A 17348-nucleotide genomic window follows, 5' to 3' on the forward strand; every position below is an offset into this window, starting at 1 on the left:
TACTAGTGAATATTCTGTTGATAATTTTTCAATGCTACATGTACTGATAATTATAGTACTTTTCACAACTTGAACATATCTATAAAGACAATGTATGAAGCCAAGTGCCTTTAATCTCAGCAAGGGAGAGCTCTGTGAGATCAAGTCCAGCCTGGTCTACACAGTGAGTTCCAGGCCAGCTGGGGCTACAAGGAGACCCTGCCTCAAAAAGACCGAAAAAAAAAAAAAAAAGTTTCAAGATGGAAACACTTCTTTTAATACTACAAAAATTTACTGTTATCTAAGAGTTATTCAGAAATATCACTCAAGTAATTTGAACATCTTTCCTATGAAAAAATTCCCATTTATCCCAATGAATCTGAAAACCATATAAAGGCAAACTCCATTATAATAAAAATCATTTTCCTCTGTGATGACAACCTTCATAGCAGAAGAAAACCCATGGTGTAACAAAAGTACTTAGCTACTAAGCACAAAGGAGAGTACCTTAGAGTGCTCAAAGTTTCATCATAGTTAATATCTGCTGGGCTCAGAGCAGCAACCATTGCAGTCCTGGAATTGCCACCTAAGAAGATGAATTACAAATATCTCAAATTATACTCATTTTAGAATTTTACTGAATGTGTCAAAGCTAACTGCACAATCTCAGACCCTAACAATTAAAAGCCAACAATTTTTAAAGACAAGCTCTCATATAGCCACATTGGCCTTGAGCTGGCAATCCTACAGACTCCATCTCCTAAGTGTTGGGTGGGTTTATAGCTATGTGCCACCATGCCTGGCACCCAACAACTTTTTTTTTGAGACAGGGTCTCCCTGTAGCCCCAGGCTGGCCTCCATCTCACAGACATCACTTGCCTCTGCCTCCTGAGTGCTGGGATTAAAGGTGCGCCACTTTCTTAAACGTTCTCATGCTGGGTACTATTATACTCACTCAAATTTTGATGTCTGACTCGCCGAATTACAGTTCCTGACCTATTTTCCCTTCAAACCACTCTACCTAAGTGTAGTGTCATGCATGTGTATAATTCTCTACTCTGGAGGTAGAGGCAGGAAAATCAGGAGTTCAAGCCTGGGTTGTATCAAATCCTGTCTTAAAAAAACAAAACAGGGCCAGGCGTGGTGGTACATGCCTTTAATCTCAGGAGGCAGAGGCAGGCGGATCTCTGTGAGTTCAAGGCCAGCCTGGTCTACATAGCGAGTTCCAGGACAGCTGGGGCTACAGGGAGACCCTGTCTCAAAAAGACCAAAAAAAAACAACCAACCAAACAAACAAAAACAGGGGGCTGGAGAGATGTCAGCAGTTAAGAACACTGGCTGTTCTTGCAGAAGGCCTGGGTTTGAATCCCAGTGCCCACATGGCAGCTAACAACTGTCCATAACTCCAGTTCCAGGGGATCCAACAGCCTCTTCTGTCCTCCGTGGGCATTGCACAACATGGGTGCACTTACCTACATGCAGGTAATACATGTGTACACATAAAATAAAAATAATAAATAAAATATTTTTTAAAACCCCCCAAAAACAAAAAAATCACTTTAGCCAGGCGTGATAGCGCATGCCTTTAGTCCTAGCACTTCGGAGGCAGAGGCAGGAGGATCTCTGTGAGATCGAGGCCAGTCTGGTCTACTGGTCTACATAGAAAGTGCCAGGCCAGCTGGGGCTACAGGAAGACCCTGTCTCAAAAAGACCCCCCCCCCCGGCAAAAAAAATTGAATCAATCTAGTCAGGTGAAATCAGAAGCAAAAATGGAACAAAACAAGGAACATTCAAGTGAGGTACTATGAATATCTAGAGATGAATCTTCTCCAAACCAGATATAGAACGATTAACCAAAAAGACAATCAGTTAAGCCACTTTAAAAAGATAATTATAGGGGGCTGGAGAGATGACTTAGAGGTTAAGAACACTGGCTGTATTTCAAGAGGACCTGGGATCAGTTCCCAGTACCCACAAGGTAGATAACAACTATCTGTAACTCCAGTTCCAGGGGATCCAACTCCATCTTCTGACCTCCCTGGGTACTCCACAGGTACACTTAATACATGCAGGCAATACACTCAAACACATAAAATATTTTTTGAAAAGATAACTATATATAGACTGACCTGGTGGCTCATGTCTTTAATCCCAGCACTAGGAAAACAGAAGCGGGTGGAATTCAAGGCCAGCCAGGGCCACATAGTAAGATTCTATCTCAAAGAAAAATTAGATAGCTACGAAGTTAATTTGTACCAGTAGTTGACATACCTAAATTTTCTCGAAGAAGCCAAGTAAGTACAGAATCCCTATAAGGAATAAAATCAGTTTTCTTCTTCTTTTTACTCTATTAAAGAGAAAAGAGTACCTTTAGCAACATTATAGGAAAAATTCACATGAAAATCAAACCAGTCTAAATAAATCAAATTGTAGAGTTCCCAAATAAATCAAATTATAGAGTTCCATAACTGAAATTTACTATTCATAGTTCAATTCTTGAAAATTTTACAACACAAAAATTCAATAGTATGAGTTATCATATACTTTCAGCCAACCATTATCAATATTTTCCATAATCTATCTTTCAATTATCCTCAAAAGATTAAATAGTTCAGCAGATATATACTGCATAACGACCAAATATAGCAAACTTAATTCAATACAAAATTGTTATCTAATATTCTATCCATATTATGTCTTTATACACGCTAATATTTATAGGAAACACATTTCACTCATAAATATTTTAGATATTTGTCTTTGACAAGGACTTAAAAATAATCACAAAAAACATAACCACTAGACTATTAAAGTCAAGCTTGTTAGGGTCTATTTAAAATGTTCCCTACACTGCTCTTCACTGCTACAGCCAGTAGCACCAAAAAAAAAAAAAAAAAAAAGGCAGTGCTGAAATGGAAGAAATCACATTCTTTAGAAGTAAAAAGTAATGTACATGTTTTGCAGATAACAGTCATTTAATTATCTGCTGGCTGACTACTATGTTGCTCATACTTTAATGAAGTTACTACGAAGAAAGACTTCCCTGATAAACACTGACCTCCCAATACACAGTGTTAGAATTTATTCCTGGTATATACTCAACAAAGGATAATCTATCCTTTTCAAACACAGGTGTTCAGAAAAGGACTGTTATACCAAGTGGGGGTTCTGGAGGAAGAGAGAGAACAGGCAAGTAGCACTATAACTCCATCTCTTATCAAAAACTATGGATTAGAGATGCGATCAGTGGGAAAGCCCCTCATATACAAGACCCTAGAATTATTCCCTAGCAACACAACACACACACACACACACACACACACACACACACACACACACAACAAGTTCCAGGCCAGCTGGGACTATAAGGAAACTGTCTCACAAAGAACCCCCCAAAACAAAACAAAACAAAACAAAACAAAACAAAACAAAACAAAACACATCCCTCAAAGTCAGCCTGGTCCACATAGCAAGTTCCAGATCAGCCCAAACTACAGAGTGATACCTTGCCTCAAAAAACAATTTAAGGGGCTAGAGAGAAGGCTCAGCAGTTAACAGCATTGTCTGCTCTTGCAGAGGACCCAGGTTTGAAACGTAGCACCCACATAGCAGCTAACCACTGTCTTAACTCCAGTTCCAGGAGATTCAACACCCTCTTCTGACCTCTGTGGGCACTGCATGACACAGGAGTACTAACATACATGCAGGCAATACACTCATACATGTAAAAAGTAAAAATAATAAATAAAATATTTTTTAAAAAGACAATCCTAAAAAGGGCCATTGAGATGGCTCAGCAGGTAGAAGCACTTGCTGCACAAGCTGACAACCTAAGTTTCATCCTTGGATTCCACAGAAGGAGAGAACCAACTTCCAAAAGTTGTCCTCAGACCTCTCTGTACATGCACCATGACACACTTACCCAACACCCATAACAATAAAGAAAATCTTTACAAACAAAACCAAAAAAGGGGAGAGAAAACAAATCTAAGTATTTGAATATCTAAATATTCTAATGCAAATACTGCCCCTACCCTGATTTTTCTCTCACGATTCTTTTTTAAAAAAATTTTAAAGTATTTTATTTATTCTTTTTATTTTATGTATATGAGTATATTGCCTGTGTGTATGTAAATGCACCTGTGTCATGTAATGGCCATGAGATCAAAAGTGGGGGGTCAGATGCCCTTGGAACTTGGGTTATGTAAGGTTGTTAACCTCCACATGGGTGCTGGGGATCAAACCTAGGTCCTCTGCAAGAGCAGACAGTGTTCTTAGCCACTGAGCCATCTCTCCAGCCCCTCGCATATGATTCTTAAGTATTAAGTACTTTACATGTTATTTTTGCAAAAGAAAAGTGATAAATTTTAGAGTATTTATATAGAAATACTAAGAAGAGAAAAATATATACCATTTGGTACAGAAAGAGATAAATACTGTTCTTTAGATTCATAAAAGTTAAATGGATTCTACACCTTTCACTTTATCACTTTAACCAAAGAATAGAAAAAAAAATTAATGTTTTAAATTATTCATGAGCAGTCAAGATGGGAAACAAGTAAGATAACATAAGGTTAATATATATACACCAACAATTTCAAGACATTTGCTATGCTTTAGAGGAGGATGCTAAAGAAATCCAACTTATAGCTCTTTTGAGTGGTTTACAGACCTATTAAGAGACACCTTTAATCACTGAAACAAACATGAGATGACAGAACATAAAAGCTTCCTCAAATTTCTCTCTTGTTCCTTTATTCTTAGTTCCGTCTCCAAAGTACTTTATGTTCCTAAATTAATTCTGCTGTGAAGTCTCATGATTCATGATCACCCTAACAATCAGTCTAAATTCCAGAGCCAGGAAAGAAATGACAAAACTTTTTTGAAGGCTTCATTCTAATTTATGCCCTATTTATCCTCTAAAAATCCTGTGTCTCTAAGAGTTGAGAATTCAGTGAGTTCAGCTGGACCAGTTCCCACCATACCTTGCTGGTGCAGTTATCCTGCAAGTGAAAGCATTTAAAGGAGAGAAAAAGAACACAGGATAAGCCTCCAAAAGGAAATAACAGGTCATGACTTCTCAGAGACAAGAAAGAGATTTCATTATTTTTTTTTATTTTATGTGTATGGTATATTGCCTGCATGTGTGTAAGTGCACCTGTGTCATGCAATGCCTGAAGATGTCAGAAGAGGATGTCGGATCCCCTGGAACTGGACTTAGGACTGTTGTTAGCCACTATGTGGGTGCTGAGAATTGAACCTGGGTCCTCTGCAAGAGCAGCCAGTGCTCTTAACTGCTGAGACATCTCTCCAGCTCCAGAGAGTTCATTCTTTTTAGTGGTTTAAATGAGATACCCAAATAATGAAGACGCTCATGGTATGGCATGTACAATGATAGTCTGATAAAATTACAATGGCACTGAAAAACTCCAAGTCACTGCAGTCCTCAGGTGGTAGGTAGCAAAGCGTTGTTCTCGTGTTTGTAGAAATACTGCTGGAAACAAACCCACTGTACTGCTAATCAAATAAAAAGTATAGCACACAGAATTATGCTCAACACACGTTATCTGATAAGTGATTGAGACTCATCTGCATATAATTATAGCTTTTCTTCACGTTTTTAGACTGTTATTTCTACTTAAGTTTACTGTAAAACAGTAAGCCATAATATGGCGGTAGCAGCCTTCTACGGCTATTACTCATTTCTTGACATTGTCTCTTGGGTTATCTCATGTTTTGTTCATAGCTCTCAGAGCACCATGCTAGGGTAAGTGGACTGCGCTGCTTAGGCTCATCTGAGCATATTCTACAATGTTCCCAACATGATAAAATCAGCTAATGACACACTTCCAAGAATATAGTCCCCTCGTTGACATATGACCATACAGACATACTTTTTTTTCGGTCTTTTTGAGACAGGGTCTCCCTGTAGCCCCAGCTGGCCTGGAACTCTGCCTCCCGAGTGCTGGGATTAAAGGCATGTGCCACCACACTCGGCACATGACTATATTTTTAAAAATATACTACTGACTTCTAAATCGACATATTCACCAGTCATATTGCTCACCATACTCCAAAAAGTACTGTATCTGATCAAGAAAATATTGCTCAAAAAAACCTACAAAGACTACATTTGGTTATTTGTGAGATATGAAATAATTATCAAGACTTTTAAAAAACTAATCAAACTTAGGTCTTTGCTCTTTTACACATCTACTTTTGCTTTCATTCTAACTCTCAGAACAAAGTCAAACTGTATTTTATTCTAGTGTCTTTTCTGAAAAGCTTTAAAAGGAGAAAGGTGAAATCACATAAAAAGGCCAAAACAGTACAGCCTTCATAAATAAGCATAAAATATTTACAAGCGTATTTGCAGAGCAGGCAAATTTCTTCTTACAGTGAAATATAAAACTTACCACCTCTGCCAAGGCCGAAATGACTTTGCCCAAAGTTGTAAGAGATTTATTGATATTTGCTCCTTCCTAAAATAAACACCAAACATGAAAGAATTACAATAAAGAATTTCTAATACTGCCACATCACTCATATTGCCAATGCTAAGTATACTTTTTTCTTTAGGACCACAAGTTCTGAAACCTACTATAGCTGTCAATCTTTCCTCTCCTTTTTTGATAACATACTGGGACCACATGCCTACTTCCCAATCCTTGGTGTCTTCCAGATGATTGTGCTGTAAAACCTTCAGATGCAAGTCTTCCTCCCACACCTCACTAACATGAAATTTCTGTTCTTGCTATACAATATATCAAAGTCCAAGCTTGGGACAGGAGAGAGATGGCTCAGCAGTTAAGAGTACTTCCTGCTCTTCCAGAGGACCCAGAACCCACATGGCAGCTCACAACTCTGCCTAACTCCAGTTCCGGGAGATCGGACTCACTCTGACCTCTCTGGGCACTGTGTGCATATGGTACACTTACATACATGCAGGCAAAAACACTCATATACATAAAATAAAAATAAATCTTTTAAATGATTTATGTTTACTTTATGTGTATATATGAATGTATTGCCTGCATGTAAGTGTATCCGTGTCATGCAATGCCCATAGAGATCAGAAGTGGGGGGGTCAGATTCCCCCAGAACTGGAGTTACAGACAACTGTAATTGTTAGCCTTCATGTGGGTGCTGAGAATTGAACCTGGGTCCACGGCAAGAGCAGACAGTGCTCCTAATCACTGAGCCAGCTCTCTAGTCCCCCAAATAAATAAATCTTTAAAAAAGTCCATGCTTGAGCCGGACCTTTAGTCCCAGCACTTGGGAGGCAGAGCCAGGCGGAGCTTTGTGAGTTCGAGGCCAGCCTGGTCTATATAGTGAGTTCCAGGACAGCTGGGGCTGCAGGGAGATCCTGTGTCAAAAAAGACCAAAAAAAAAAAAAAAAAAAAAAAAAGTCCATGCTTGTTCTTACATCTGCATCCCATTATTGTCTCTTCCATCTAGCCAAATCTTGCCTATTTCTCAAAATGCAATACAAATCTCAACTTCAACCATAAACTCTTTCCTAACTATTTTGCTATATAACTTACCATTTCACTGAAGTTCTAACAATTGGAAAACAAATTCACTAAAGGATTAAATAAATACTGGGTTTTGTACATTGCACAGGTAAAAACTGTCATAAAGAGCCGGGTGTGCTGGCGCATACCTTTAGTCCCAGCATTTAGGAGGCATAGGCAGGTGGATCTCTGTGAGTTTGAGGCCAGCCTGGTCTACATAGCAGGTTCCAGGCCAGCTCAGGCTACAGGGAGACCCTGTCTCAAAAAAACGAAAAAAAAAAAAAAAAAGTCATAGAGGACTGGAGATGTAGCTCAATTGGTAGAGTGCTTGTCTAGCATACATAAAGCACTGGGTTTGATCCAGAACTACAAAATGGGAGAACTACAAAATGGGATGTGGTGGCATATACCTCAGGAGGTAGAGGTAGGAGGTACAGAGGTTCAAGATCATCCCAGCAACACAAGTTCAAAGCTAGCCTGGACCACAAAGAACCTGTTCAAGACAAAGGAGGGAGGGAGAGAAAGAGGAAAGGAGGGGGGGAAGGAGAGAGGGAAGGAAGGAGGGACAAAGGAAAAGAGGAAGAGGGAAGGAGGGAGGGAGGGACAGACAAAAGCAGCCATGGATAACATATAAATTAAGGGATATAGCTAGGTTTCAATGAAATTTTATTTGTAAAACCAGGCAGTAACTAGATCTAGCCCCAGACAAATCAGTTTGTGGACCCATGTTACAAAACTCTGATTGACTAGACCATTTTGGTAAAATAAATACCTTTAATCGAGTTCCTTTGGCACCAGTTGAATCGGCTCGTTCACTTCCTGCTAGATCCACCAAGCTGATTTTACTGACCTAGTAAAGAACAGAAACATGGGGGCAATTAAAAAATAAGCAAGATGAAACCTGTGAGACCCTATCTTAAAAAAACCAACAAGACAGAAGTTGAGAACCTTGAGAGGAGCGCCTAAGCATGGCTCAAGACAAAGACAACACTTATCACAGGAAGTTTAAAAAGCATGACCAAGGCTGGCAGCATAGCTCAACACTGCAGTTATTTGTAGCAGGTTTAAGGATCTAGGTTCAAGTGTGTGTGTGCATGGACACACACACAGCATGCATAAAATTCATAGTAATTATATTAAGTATCTTGAGGATGTAATTTATCCATCAAAGGTTCACATGTTGGAAGCTTGGGACCCAATGTGGTGATATTAACAGGGAATGGGATCTTGAAACAGTGGAGCCTAGTGGGAGGTCTTTATATCAATGAAGACCTTGCCATGAAGGGATAAGGACCCCTGAGTAAGTACTTCAGAGAGGGCTGTTATAAAAGGACAAAGCTGGCCATCCCAAAACCTCTCTGGCTTTCTGCCTGGTGATGTGATCTCTCCTCTACTGTGTGATTCCATCACTGTGATACTGCCTGCTATGAGATCCTCACCAGATCTTGGACCATGGCCTTAAACCTGTGCAATTCTGAGTTAAGTAAACCTATTTCTTTAAAAAGTTACCTATGACTGCAGTCAAAAAAATAAAAATAAAAATAAATAAAAAATTACCTTACTTTGGGGTATTTCACTATAATAACAGAGAAATGAACAATTCCATTTAAGATAAACATGACACTTTGCTACAACAGTATACCATAAAGATGTACCGCTGCGTGTGGTTGCGCATGCCTTTAATCCCAGCACTCAGGAGGCAGAGGCAGGTGGATCTCTGTGAGTTCAAGGCCAGCCTGGTCTACATAGTGAGTTCTAGGACTGCTGGGGCTACAAGGAGACCCTGTCTCAAAAAGACAAAAAAAAAAAAGATGTATGAAGCCTAGCCAGGCGTGATGGCATACGCCTTTAATCCCAGCACTTGGGAGGCAAAGGCTGGCGGATCTTTGTGAGTTTGAGGCCAGCCTGGTCTACATAGTGAGTTCCAGGACAGCTGGGGCTATACGGAGACCCTGTCTCAAAAAGACAAAAAAAAAAAAAGATGTATGAAGCCTATTAAACTAGCATATTAAAGATGAAGCTTTGAAGCCAGGCATGACGGTGCACACCTTTAATCCCTGCACTTGGGAGACAGAGGTAGGTGGATCTCTGTGAGTTCCAGGCCAGTTGGGGCTACAAAGAGACCCTGTCTAAAAAAGACCAAAAATTTAAAAAAAAAAAAAAGCTTTGAGGGGGCTGCAGAGATGGCTCAGGGGTTAAGAGCACTGGTGGCTAACAATGGTCTGTAACTTCAGTTCTAAGGGGATCCAATGCCCTCTTCTAGCCTGGCCTCCATAGGCTTTGCACAACATGGGTGCGCTTACACACATTCAGGCAATACACTCATACACATAAAGTAATTTTTTAAATGTTTAAGAAAAAAAAAAAAAACAAGGGCCTTGGGATATAGCTCTGTAGTAAAGTCACTTGCCTAGAATGTGTAAGGCCCTGGGTTCAAGTCCCAATAATGCCCCACCCAAAAAAAGTAAAGCAGAGTGGTTATAAAGCATACTATGCCTGCTTAATCATCTGCAGGCATTACTGAAATAACATCAACATGGTCCAGTCAAGAAAAAAAGATTTTCTCCCTATAAAACTACTTAAGTGTCTTGTATAAATAAAGTAACAAAATAAACTGTGTTTATTAGACCCAAAGTTTTAGGCTATATTTTTCTTAATTTTATTTTTTATCTTGCAATTTCATTAAAGACCCATACTGAAAACTTGTGTGGAGTAGATGGAAGGAGAAACCATGAATCTCCCTCCATTATGTAAAAGAGCAACCCTTATGTTGTCCATAAACTATAGCCAGCTGTGGTGACGCAGACCTTCAGTCTAGCACTAGAGAGGCAGAAGCACGCCTCTGTGAGCTTAAGGCCAACATAGTCTACATAGTAAGTTCTAGGCCAGCCAAAGCTACATAGTGAGATTCTGTCTCAATAGCAGAGCAGAGCACAAAACAGCATAGCAGAGAACAAAATGCAGAGGGTAGTAGTGAAAAAAGAACTTCTCAAATTTTTGACACTTCACAATCTAAACCAAGAGGCCAAGTTCTCCTACCTTCTCAGTGGAAAGGTTAGTCTCAGTATCATGTTTCTTCTGGGTAAAAACAATGGTAAACACAGCATGGGAGCGGCTACTTGTTTCATTCATATTGGTAGCTGCCACAGTTCTAAATAAACATAAAGATGACATGTTACATGAAAATTCTTATGTGAGAGTTAAAATGCATAGCAGGCTCTACATCCTAAGTACAACACTCACAAGCAACAGCCTTAAACCTACTCAGATTAAAGGACTATCACACTATTGCTCTACATACTGCCTTATTTGTGAGCCCATAGTTATGCTGTAACTCCAAAGGCATCCCTTCAGAACAGTTTTTCATGCTACACCTATCCCTTTAGTAATCACCTGAGCATTTAATTTTCATTCTTTGTTAGGTGCTCATTTCTTCTAGAATCAATTATCACCACAGCATCATTTAGACAGAACAGTTAACATTTTACCTAAGAGTTAAAGTTCTGATCTGTTTCAGTAACACAGTTTTGATGAAAGGAAGAATATTTTATAGGTTGAAGTTTATACCTCCCCAGCATAGTCAAAGAATCAAAGGGCTCCACAATTAAAGCAACTTTCATAACTATAAATATGGTTTCAATTCACTGGAAACTAGAAATAGAGGGCCTCAAGATATGCCAAAGGCCTCAGTCATTAGTCTATTTTCTATCATACCTGGCTTTGTTCCCAGCATCCATGAGGTCAGCAATGTCAGTATAGGAAGTAACTGCCAGCTTGGACAGATCCTCCACATAGGGTCCAAGAAGCGGGTGTTCACGCACACGCAAATTACCCTTGTTTTTGGGATTCAGCAAATCTCGTACTCTCTCACAGTAAATTTCCATATAGCTCACCTAGGAACATTTTATTAAGGCAAATTAAAGGTCTTGAAAAAAAAGTCATATATGCAGTAAACTCTTTTAGAATGCTGGGTATAGCGGTACATATTTTTTTTATATTTTATTTATTATTTTTATTTTATGTGTATTCGTGTATTGCCTGCACGCAGGTAAGTGCACCTGTGTCATGCAATGCCTGCAGACGTCAGAAGAGGCTGTTGGATCCCCTGGGACTGGAGTTACAGACAGTTGTTAGCTGCCATGTGGGTGCTGGGATTAGAACCCAGGTCTTCTGCAAGAACAGCCAATGTTCTTAACCGCTGAGCCATCTCTCCAGCCCCACTGGTACATACTTGTAAACTCAGTACTCAAGAGGCAGAGGCAGGAGAATCAACGCATTCACAGCCAGCTGGGCCTAAAAAAGGGGGATTCTGCATCATTTAACTATATATATATATATATATATATATATATATGTGTGTGTGTGTGTGTGTGTATATGCATATATATATTACATATGTATATGTAATCCCATATGCTCAGATTACAACATACCATCTCATCCAATTTATCAGTACTTTAAAAATACATATTAATGTATTAAGGTTTAAAGTGAGGCTATTTGAAGAGCCTGGGAAATAAGATTTCTTTCAGGGTAACCAAGGAACAGTACTTAGAGCAGGGAAGACAAAAAAGACAAATGACTAATCCTTTTGTGTGTGTGTGTTTGTGAGGGCATACATGTATGTATATGTGTGTGGAGGCTAAGGTAAATCTCAGGTGTTCTTCAGGCACTACATACCTTTTCTTTTCAAAATAGGGTCTCTCACTGACCTGGAGTTTGGTGGCTAGAGGACACCAGGGAACCAAGTGTCTCTGCCTCCTCCTTGGAGCTGGGATTACACGTTCATGCAATCACACCTGGCTTTTTTAACATGGGTTCAGGGGATCAAACTCAGGTCCTCATGCTTGTGCAGCACGCACTTTAGCCACTGAGCTATCTCCCCAGCCCCAGTCATTAATTATTTAAGTCTGACTGCAGTGTTACTATAGACAATGTATCTGCTAGAAGGAGTGAGGGCTGATCAGTGGAGTGGCTTACTCTTGGGGATGTCGAAAAAGTTCAGACAATTTACTTCATGAATTCTTGTCTCCTCAGCAGGACATTCCCATCATGGTGATGAAAAAAATCAGGTTGGAATTTTCTAATCTGAGGCAACATTTATCTAATCAACTCCCTTCCTCTAATTCCATGCTCATCAAACCAAAGGATTCCAACAGAAAGTTAATATACTAGTCTTGCAAATATGAGTGGTTATTCCTTACAGGAAAACGGCAAACCAACATGTTAGTTCCATTAACATCAGCCAAATGAACTTTACTCAAAAGTCTGACTCTGTCGGTGGTGAGAATATCTGACTGCTGAATGCTCAGCTTGAAATGGGACATCTTTATTACCCCTTCCAAGGCTCAGGAAACAGTGTAGAAGAGGAAAGCAAAAATAATGTAAAAGCTGGAGGAAGGGGTGAAGTTTTGTAGAACACTGTCTTCTGGGCATGGCATGGCAGCTGTGAATACCTGCACAAGACCAGGCCCATCATTATAAAATGGAGGGAAGGGAGTTCACAAGGCCCCACACCTCCCTAATAATTTATAGGCAGGTAAATTGCTAGTGGTTAGGGGCACACAGGGTTCTACTCCTCCCTGAAGATCCAGTTGCTTGGGGAGGCATTTTCTTCAGGGGTACAGAAGCTGGTAAGCTGCCCATGCTGTGTAAATAACCCCTCACCAATGTTTGTTACGTTTTTGTTTTTTTTTTTGGTCTTTTTCAGACAGGGTCTCCCTGTAGCCACAGCTGTCCTGGATTCACTATGGAGACCAGGCTGGCTTTGAACTCACAGAGATCTCCCGAGTGCTGGGATTAAAGGCATGCACCACCACGCCCGGCTTTGTTAGGGTTATTTTAAACAACCCTAATTAAACTCATTAGGTCACAAAAATTTTTTTAAGACACGAAAGAAGAAGGAAGACCAGCTGAGATGAGAAGGGGAATGAGTGGCAATGGAAGGACAGAGAGGGGAGTAGGAGCAAATATGATCAAAATCATTATGGACATATATGAAATATAATGAAGCTCATGTGTAATAAGGCACCTTCTTGACCATAGCTACGCCATGTTGAAGTTTAGGCTGACTGTAGTCTCTGAAATTATCAGGCAGTTGGCCCAGGGTATGGGAACACAAGTCAGTTAGACCCCAGTTGTCTTGGAAACAAGTCAGAGTGTCCTGGAGTGCAGCTGTTAACTGCAGATTTATGGCTTCTGTAGGTTATGCTTGGCTTGCTTCTGCGAAATGGTAATTGTTGCTTAATAGAATAGAAATTGTTAAGGGGACACTCCACCTGTAAACTTGGGAACTTAAACTTTTCATCCCTGGTTATGGTTTCTCTGTATAAAAGCTTACCCTAGAGATGGCTCTGTGCTACTCACTTGGGTCCTGACACTCTTGTGTAGTAGCCCTGGCCAGTAACAACTTTCATTCGGCAAAACTTTATCTGAGTGGTCTTCTCTGGTGAAGCGTCTCATAACACTATATAACTAATATATGCTAATAAAAACTAAATTTGGTAATTTGGTACACATACGCAATGGAGTTTTTCTTTGTCTATTTTGATGTGTATGGGAGTGTACATGCATGTGTGTGCAGATGTATATGGAGCACCAGGGTTGGCATCCAGAATTATCCTCTATCACTCTTCCAACTTAGAAATTGAGGTAGGGTCTCTCAATCAACCCAGAGCTCACTGATATGTCTAGTCTTGTTTATCACCTTGCTCTGGGGATCTGGTCTCCAAATTCCATGGCTAGACAGGAGGACGACCCTGCTTGCCCAGTGTTTACATAAATTCTAAGGATCTAAATGCTGGTCCTCATTTGGGCAACAACCACATTAATCACTGAGCCATTCTCCCAGCATCAACAATGGAGTTTTACTCAGTCATACAGAAGAATGAAATTATGTCATTTGCAGAAAAACGGATGTAACCGGAGATCATCATAGTAAACGAAACCAAACTCCTAATTTTTTTTGACCCAGGGCTAGAGATAGAGCTCAGGGCCTTCAAAGGCTAGGATAACATTCTAATGCTGAGCTACATTCCAACTACACTGTGACTCAGAAGGATGATTCTGCTCTTGATAGATTTCTAAGAGACTTCTAGGCACACAGCTCTCAATTGTGGTAAATTCACTACAGAATGCCACACTATGAGGCTTCCTAGGAAAAAGTCCTTCAGCCTCACTGAGCTATTCAGTCATACAATATAAACTCTTGCATTTTTCAATTTTAAAACTTTATTATTTTCAGAGTACCTAAATTGGAAACTTTTCTTTCACTCTGTCTCTGATCTGTGCTTTTATATATCATTTAAAAAATATCAACTAAGCCGGGTGTGGTGATGCACGCCTTTAATCCCAGCACTCAGGAGGCAGAGGCAGACAAATCTCTGTGAGTTCATGGCCAGCCTGGTCTACACAGTGAGTTCTAGGTCAGCTAGGGCTACAGGGAGACCCTGTCTCAAAGACCAAGGGAAAAAAAAAAAAGTAACCTATGGGCCAACAAGATAGCTCAGTAGGTAAAGGCACTTGCCACCAAGCCTGAAGGCCTGAGTTTTATCTCCAGGACTCACATGGTAGAAGGAGAGAACCAACTCCCCTACAAGTTGTCCTCTGACTCCACATGCACACCATGGCATGCATACTCCCTCACTTCCCCACATACATAATTAATCAATCAACCAGTCAATCACTGTAAAACCGAAACTTATATAAAAAGTGACCTATGACTACGTTAGAACATGATGAGGACACTATGGGAATCAGGTGTGCTGGGTAGTGAAGTTCCAGTATTAACTGCAGTAGTCAAGGTAAATCTCTCTGAGAGGGTGAGACTTGAGCAAAGACCTAAAAGATTAGGTTTGAAACCTAAGAAAAAAGATATTCAGCATAAGGTCTAGTGGTGTGCCCAGTGGTAGAGCCCAGCATGTATGATGCTTTAGTTTCAATCTCCAGCACTACACAAAGAAAATTAAAAGTAGGACTGGGGGATCAGTGACATGGCTCAGCCTCAGGTAAAGGTGCTTGCTGCCAAGTCTAATGACTTGAGTTTGATCCCCAATATATCACATGGTAGAAGGAGAGATCCAACTCCTGCAAGTTGTCCTCTGACCGCCACACACACACTGTAGTATGTGTGAGCGTGCAAACACGCAATTAACAAAGAAAATGTCATTTAAAACTTTTAAATTTACTTTTATTTATGTGTCTCTGCATGTGAGTGCCTATAGAGCCAGAAGAAGGTGTCAGATCCGCTGGAGCTGGAATTACAGGTGTTTTTTTTTGTTTTTGTTTTTTCTGTCTTTTTGAGACAGGGTCTCCTTGTAGCCCCAGCTGTTCTGGAACTCACTATGTAGACCAGGCTGGCCCTGAACTCACAAGGATCCGCATGCCTCTGCCTTCCAAGTGCTGGGATTAAAGGCATGCGCCACCATGCCCTGGCCATACAGGTGGTTTTAAGCCACCTGATATGGGTGCTAGGAATTGAACTTGAGTCCTCTGGAAGGAAGTGCTGTTAACCACTGAGCAATCTCTCCAGTCCTCAACACCAATGTTTTTAATAGGGCTGGGAATGCTGGGAAAGCAGAGTGCTTGCCTAGTACACAGAAAGGCAAGTTTCTTAATCCCAGCACTGAGGAGGTAGATGAAGGAAGATGAAAAGTTCAAGGTCAATCTGGGCTACATACTAAGTTCAAAGCCAGCTTGAGATAAAAGCAATCTTATCACGGGGTTGGAGAGTAGGCTCAGCAGTTAAGAACATTGACTGTCCTTGCAAAAGATCCAGGTTTGAATCCCAGCACCCACATGGCAGCTAACAACTGTCCGTAACTCCAGTTCCAGGGGATCTGACAGCATCTTCTGACCGCTGTGGGCATTGCACGACACAGGTGCACTGACCTACATGCAGGCAATACACTCATACACATAAAATAAATTAATTAATTAATTAATTTAAAAAAGACAAAAGAAATCTTATCTCTAAAAAAGCATACATGAGGAGAGATAGCTCAGTGGTTAAGAACACTGACTGTTCTGGCAGAAGACCCAGGTTCAAATCCCAGCCACCTACATGGCAGCTAACAACTGTCCATAACTCCAGTTCCAGAGGATCCAACAGACTCTTCTGTCCTCCGCAGGCATTTGCACAACACAGGTGCACTTACATACATGCAGGCAATACACTCATACACATAAAAAAATAAAAATTTTTTTTAAAAAGCATACGTGTTCAGGCCGAGTATGGTGACACATACCTTTAATCCCAGCACTCAGGAGGCAGAAGCAGGCAGATCTCTGTGAGTTCAAGATCTGCATGGGCTACACAGTTCAAGGTCAACTAGAGTTGATCATAGTGAATTCTGGGCCAGCTGGGGCTCCAGGGAGACCCTGCCTCAACAAGACCAAAAAAAACAAATAACTGAAAAGCACACATGATCAATCATTACAGGGCTGGGCATATAGCTCAGTGGCAAAGTGCTTGTGTGAGGCTCTGTGTTCAATCTTGAGTACTGCAAAAAAAATTTTTTTAATAAAAAAAATTAAATCACACACACACACACACACACACACACACCCTGATACCCTGAGAGGTAACCCACAGTCCAGTAGATGGCCTTACACCAAGACACATACTCCAGCATTAAGTGATCTCAATGGGTTTTAAAAAGGGGAGGCAGAAGATGGGGCTCAGCTGGCAGAGTGCATGCACAAAGCCCTGGGTTCAAGCCCCAGTATGCATAAACCAGGTGGGGCAGCACCAGCAAAAGTTCAAGATCATCATTGGCTATATAGCAAGATCAAGGCCAACCTGGACTACAATAAAACCCTAATTTAAAAGAAAAAGCAAAAACAAGATGAGAACTT

The 17348-nt window shown here is 40.5% G+C and overlaps 1 protein-coding gene across 9 annotated transcripts in view; it reads right to left on the reverse strand.

Annotated features, from left to right (window-relative positions):
• Kif1b (kinesin family member 1B) overlaps positions 1-17348 on the reverse strand; it is a 163197-nt gene that overhangs the window by 98928 nt on the left and 46921 nt on the right. For 5 of the 9 annotated variants that reach the window (XM_008831797.3, XM_029562850.1, XM_008831782.3 and 2 more), the window contains exons 6-12: positions 11208-11386; positions 10533-10644; positions 8266-8343; positions 6396-6461; positions 4965-4982; positions 2251-2326; positions 487-565 (exon numbers count right to left, since the gene is read on the reverse strand). In XM_008831797.3, coding sequence (XP_008830019.1) covers positions 487-565; positions 2251-2326; positions 4965-4982; positions 6396-6461; positions 8266-8343; positions 10533-10644; positions 11208-11386 — 608 coding nt within the window. The remainder of the gene's footprint in view (positions 1-486; positions 566-2250; positions 2327-4964; positions 4983-6395; positions 6462-8265; positions 8344-10532; positions 10645-11207; positions 11387-17348) is intronic. The other 4 variants (XM_008831788.3, XM_029562857.1, XM_029562845.1 and 1 more) reach the window with 1 other exon arrangement.

Source organism: Nannospalax galili, unplaced genomic scaffold (genome assembly GCF_000622305.1).
Source record: "Nannospalax galili isolate Female #2095 unplaced genomic scaffold, S.galili_v1.0 scaffold870, whole genome shotgun sequence".
Taxonomy (NCBI): Eukaryota; Metazoa; Chordata; class Mammalia; order Rodentia; family Spalacidae; genus Nannospalax; species Nannospalax galili.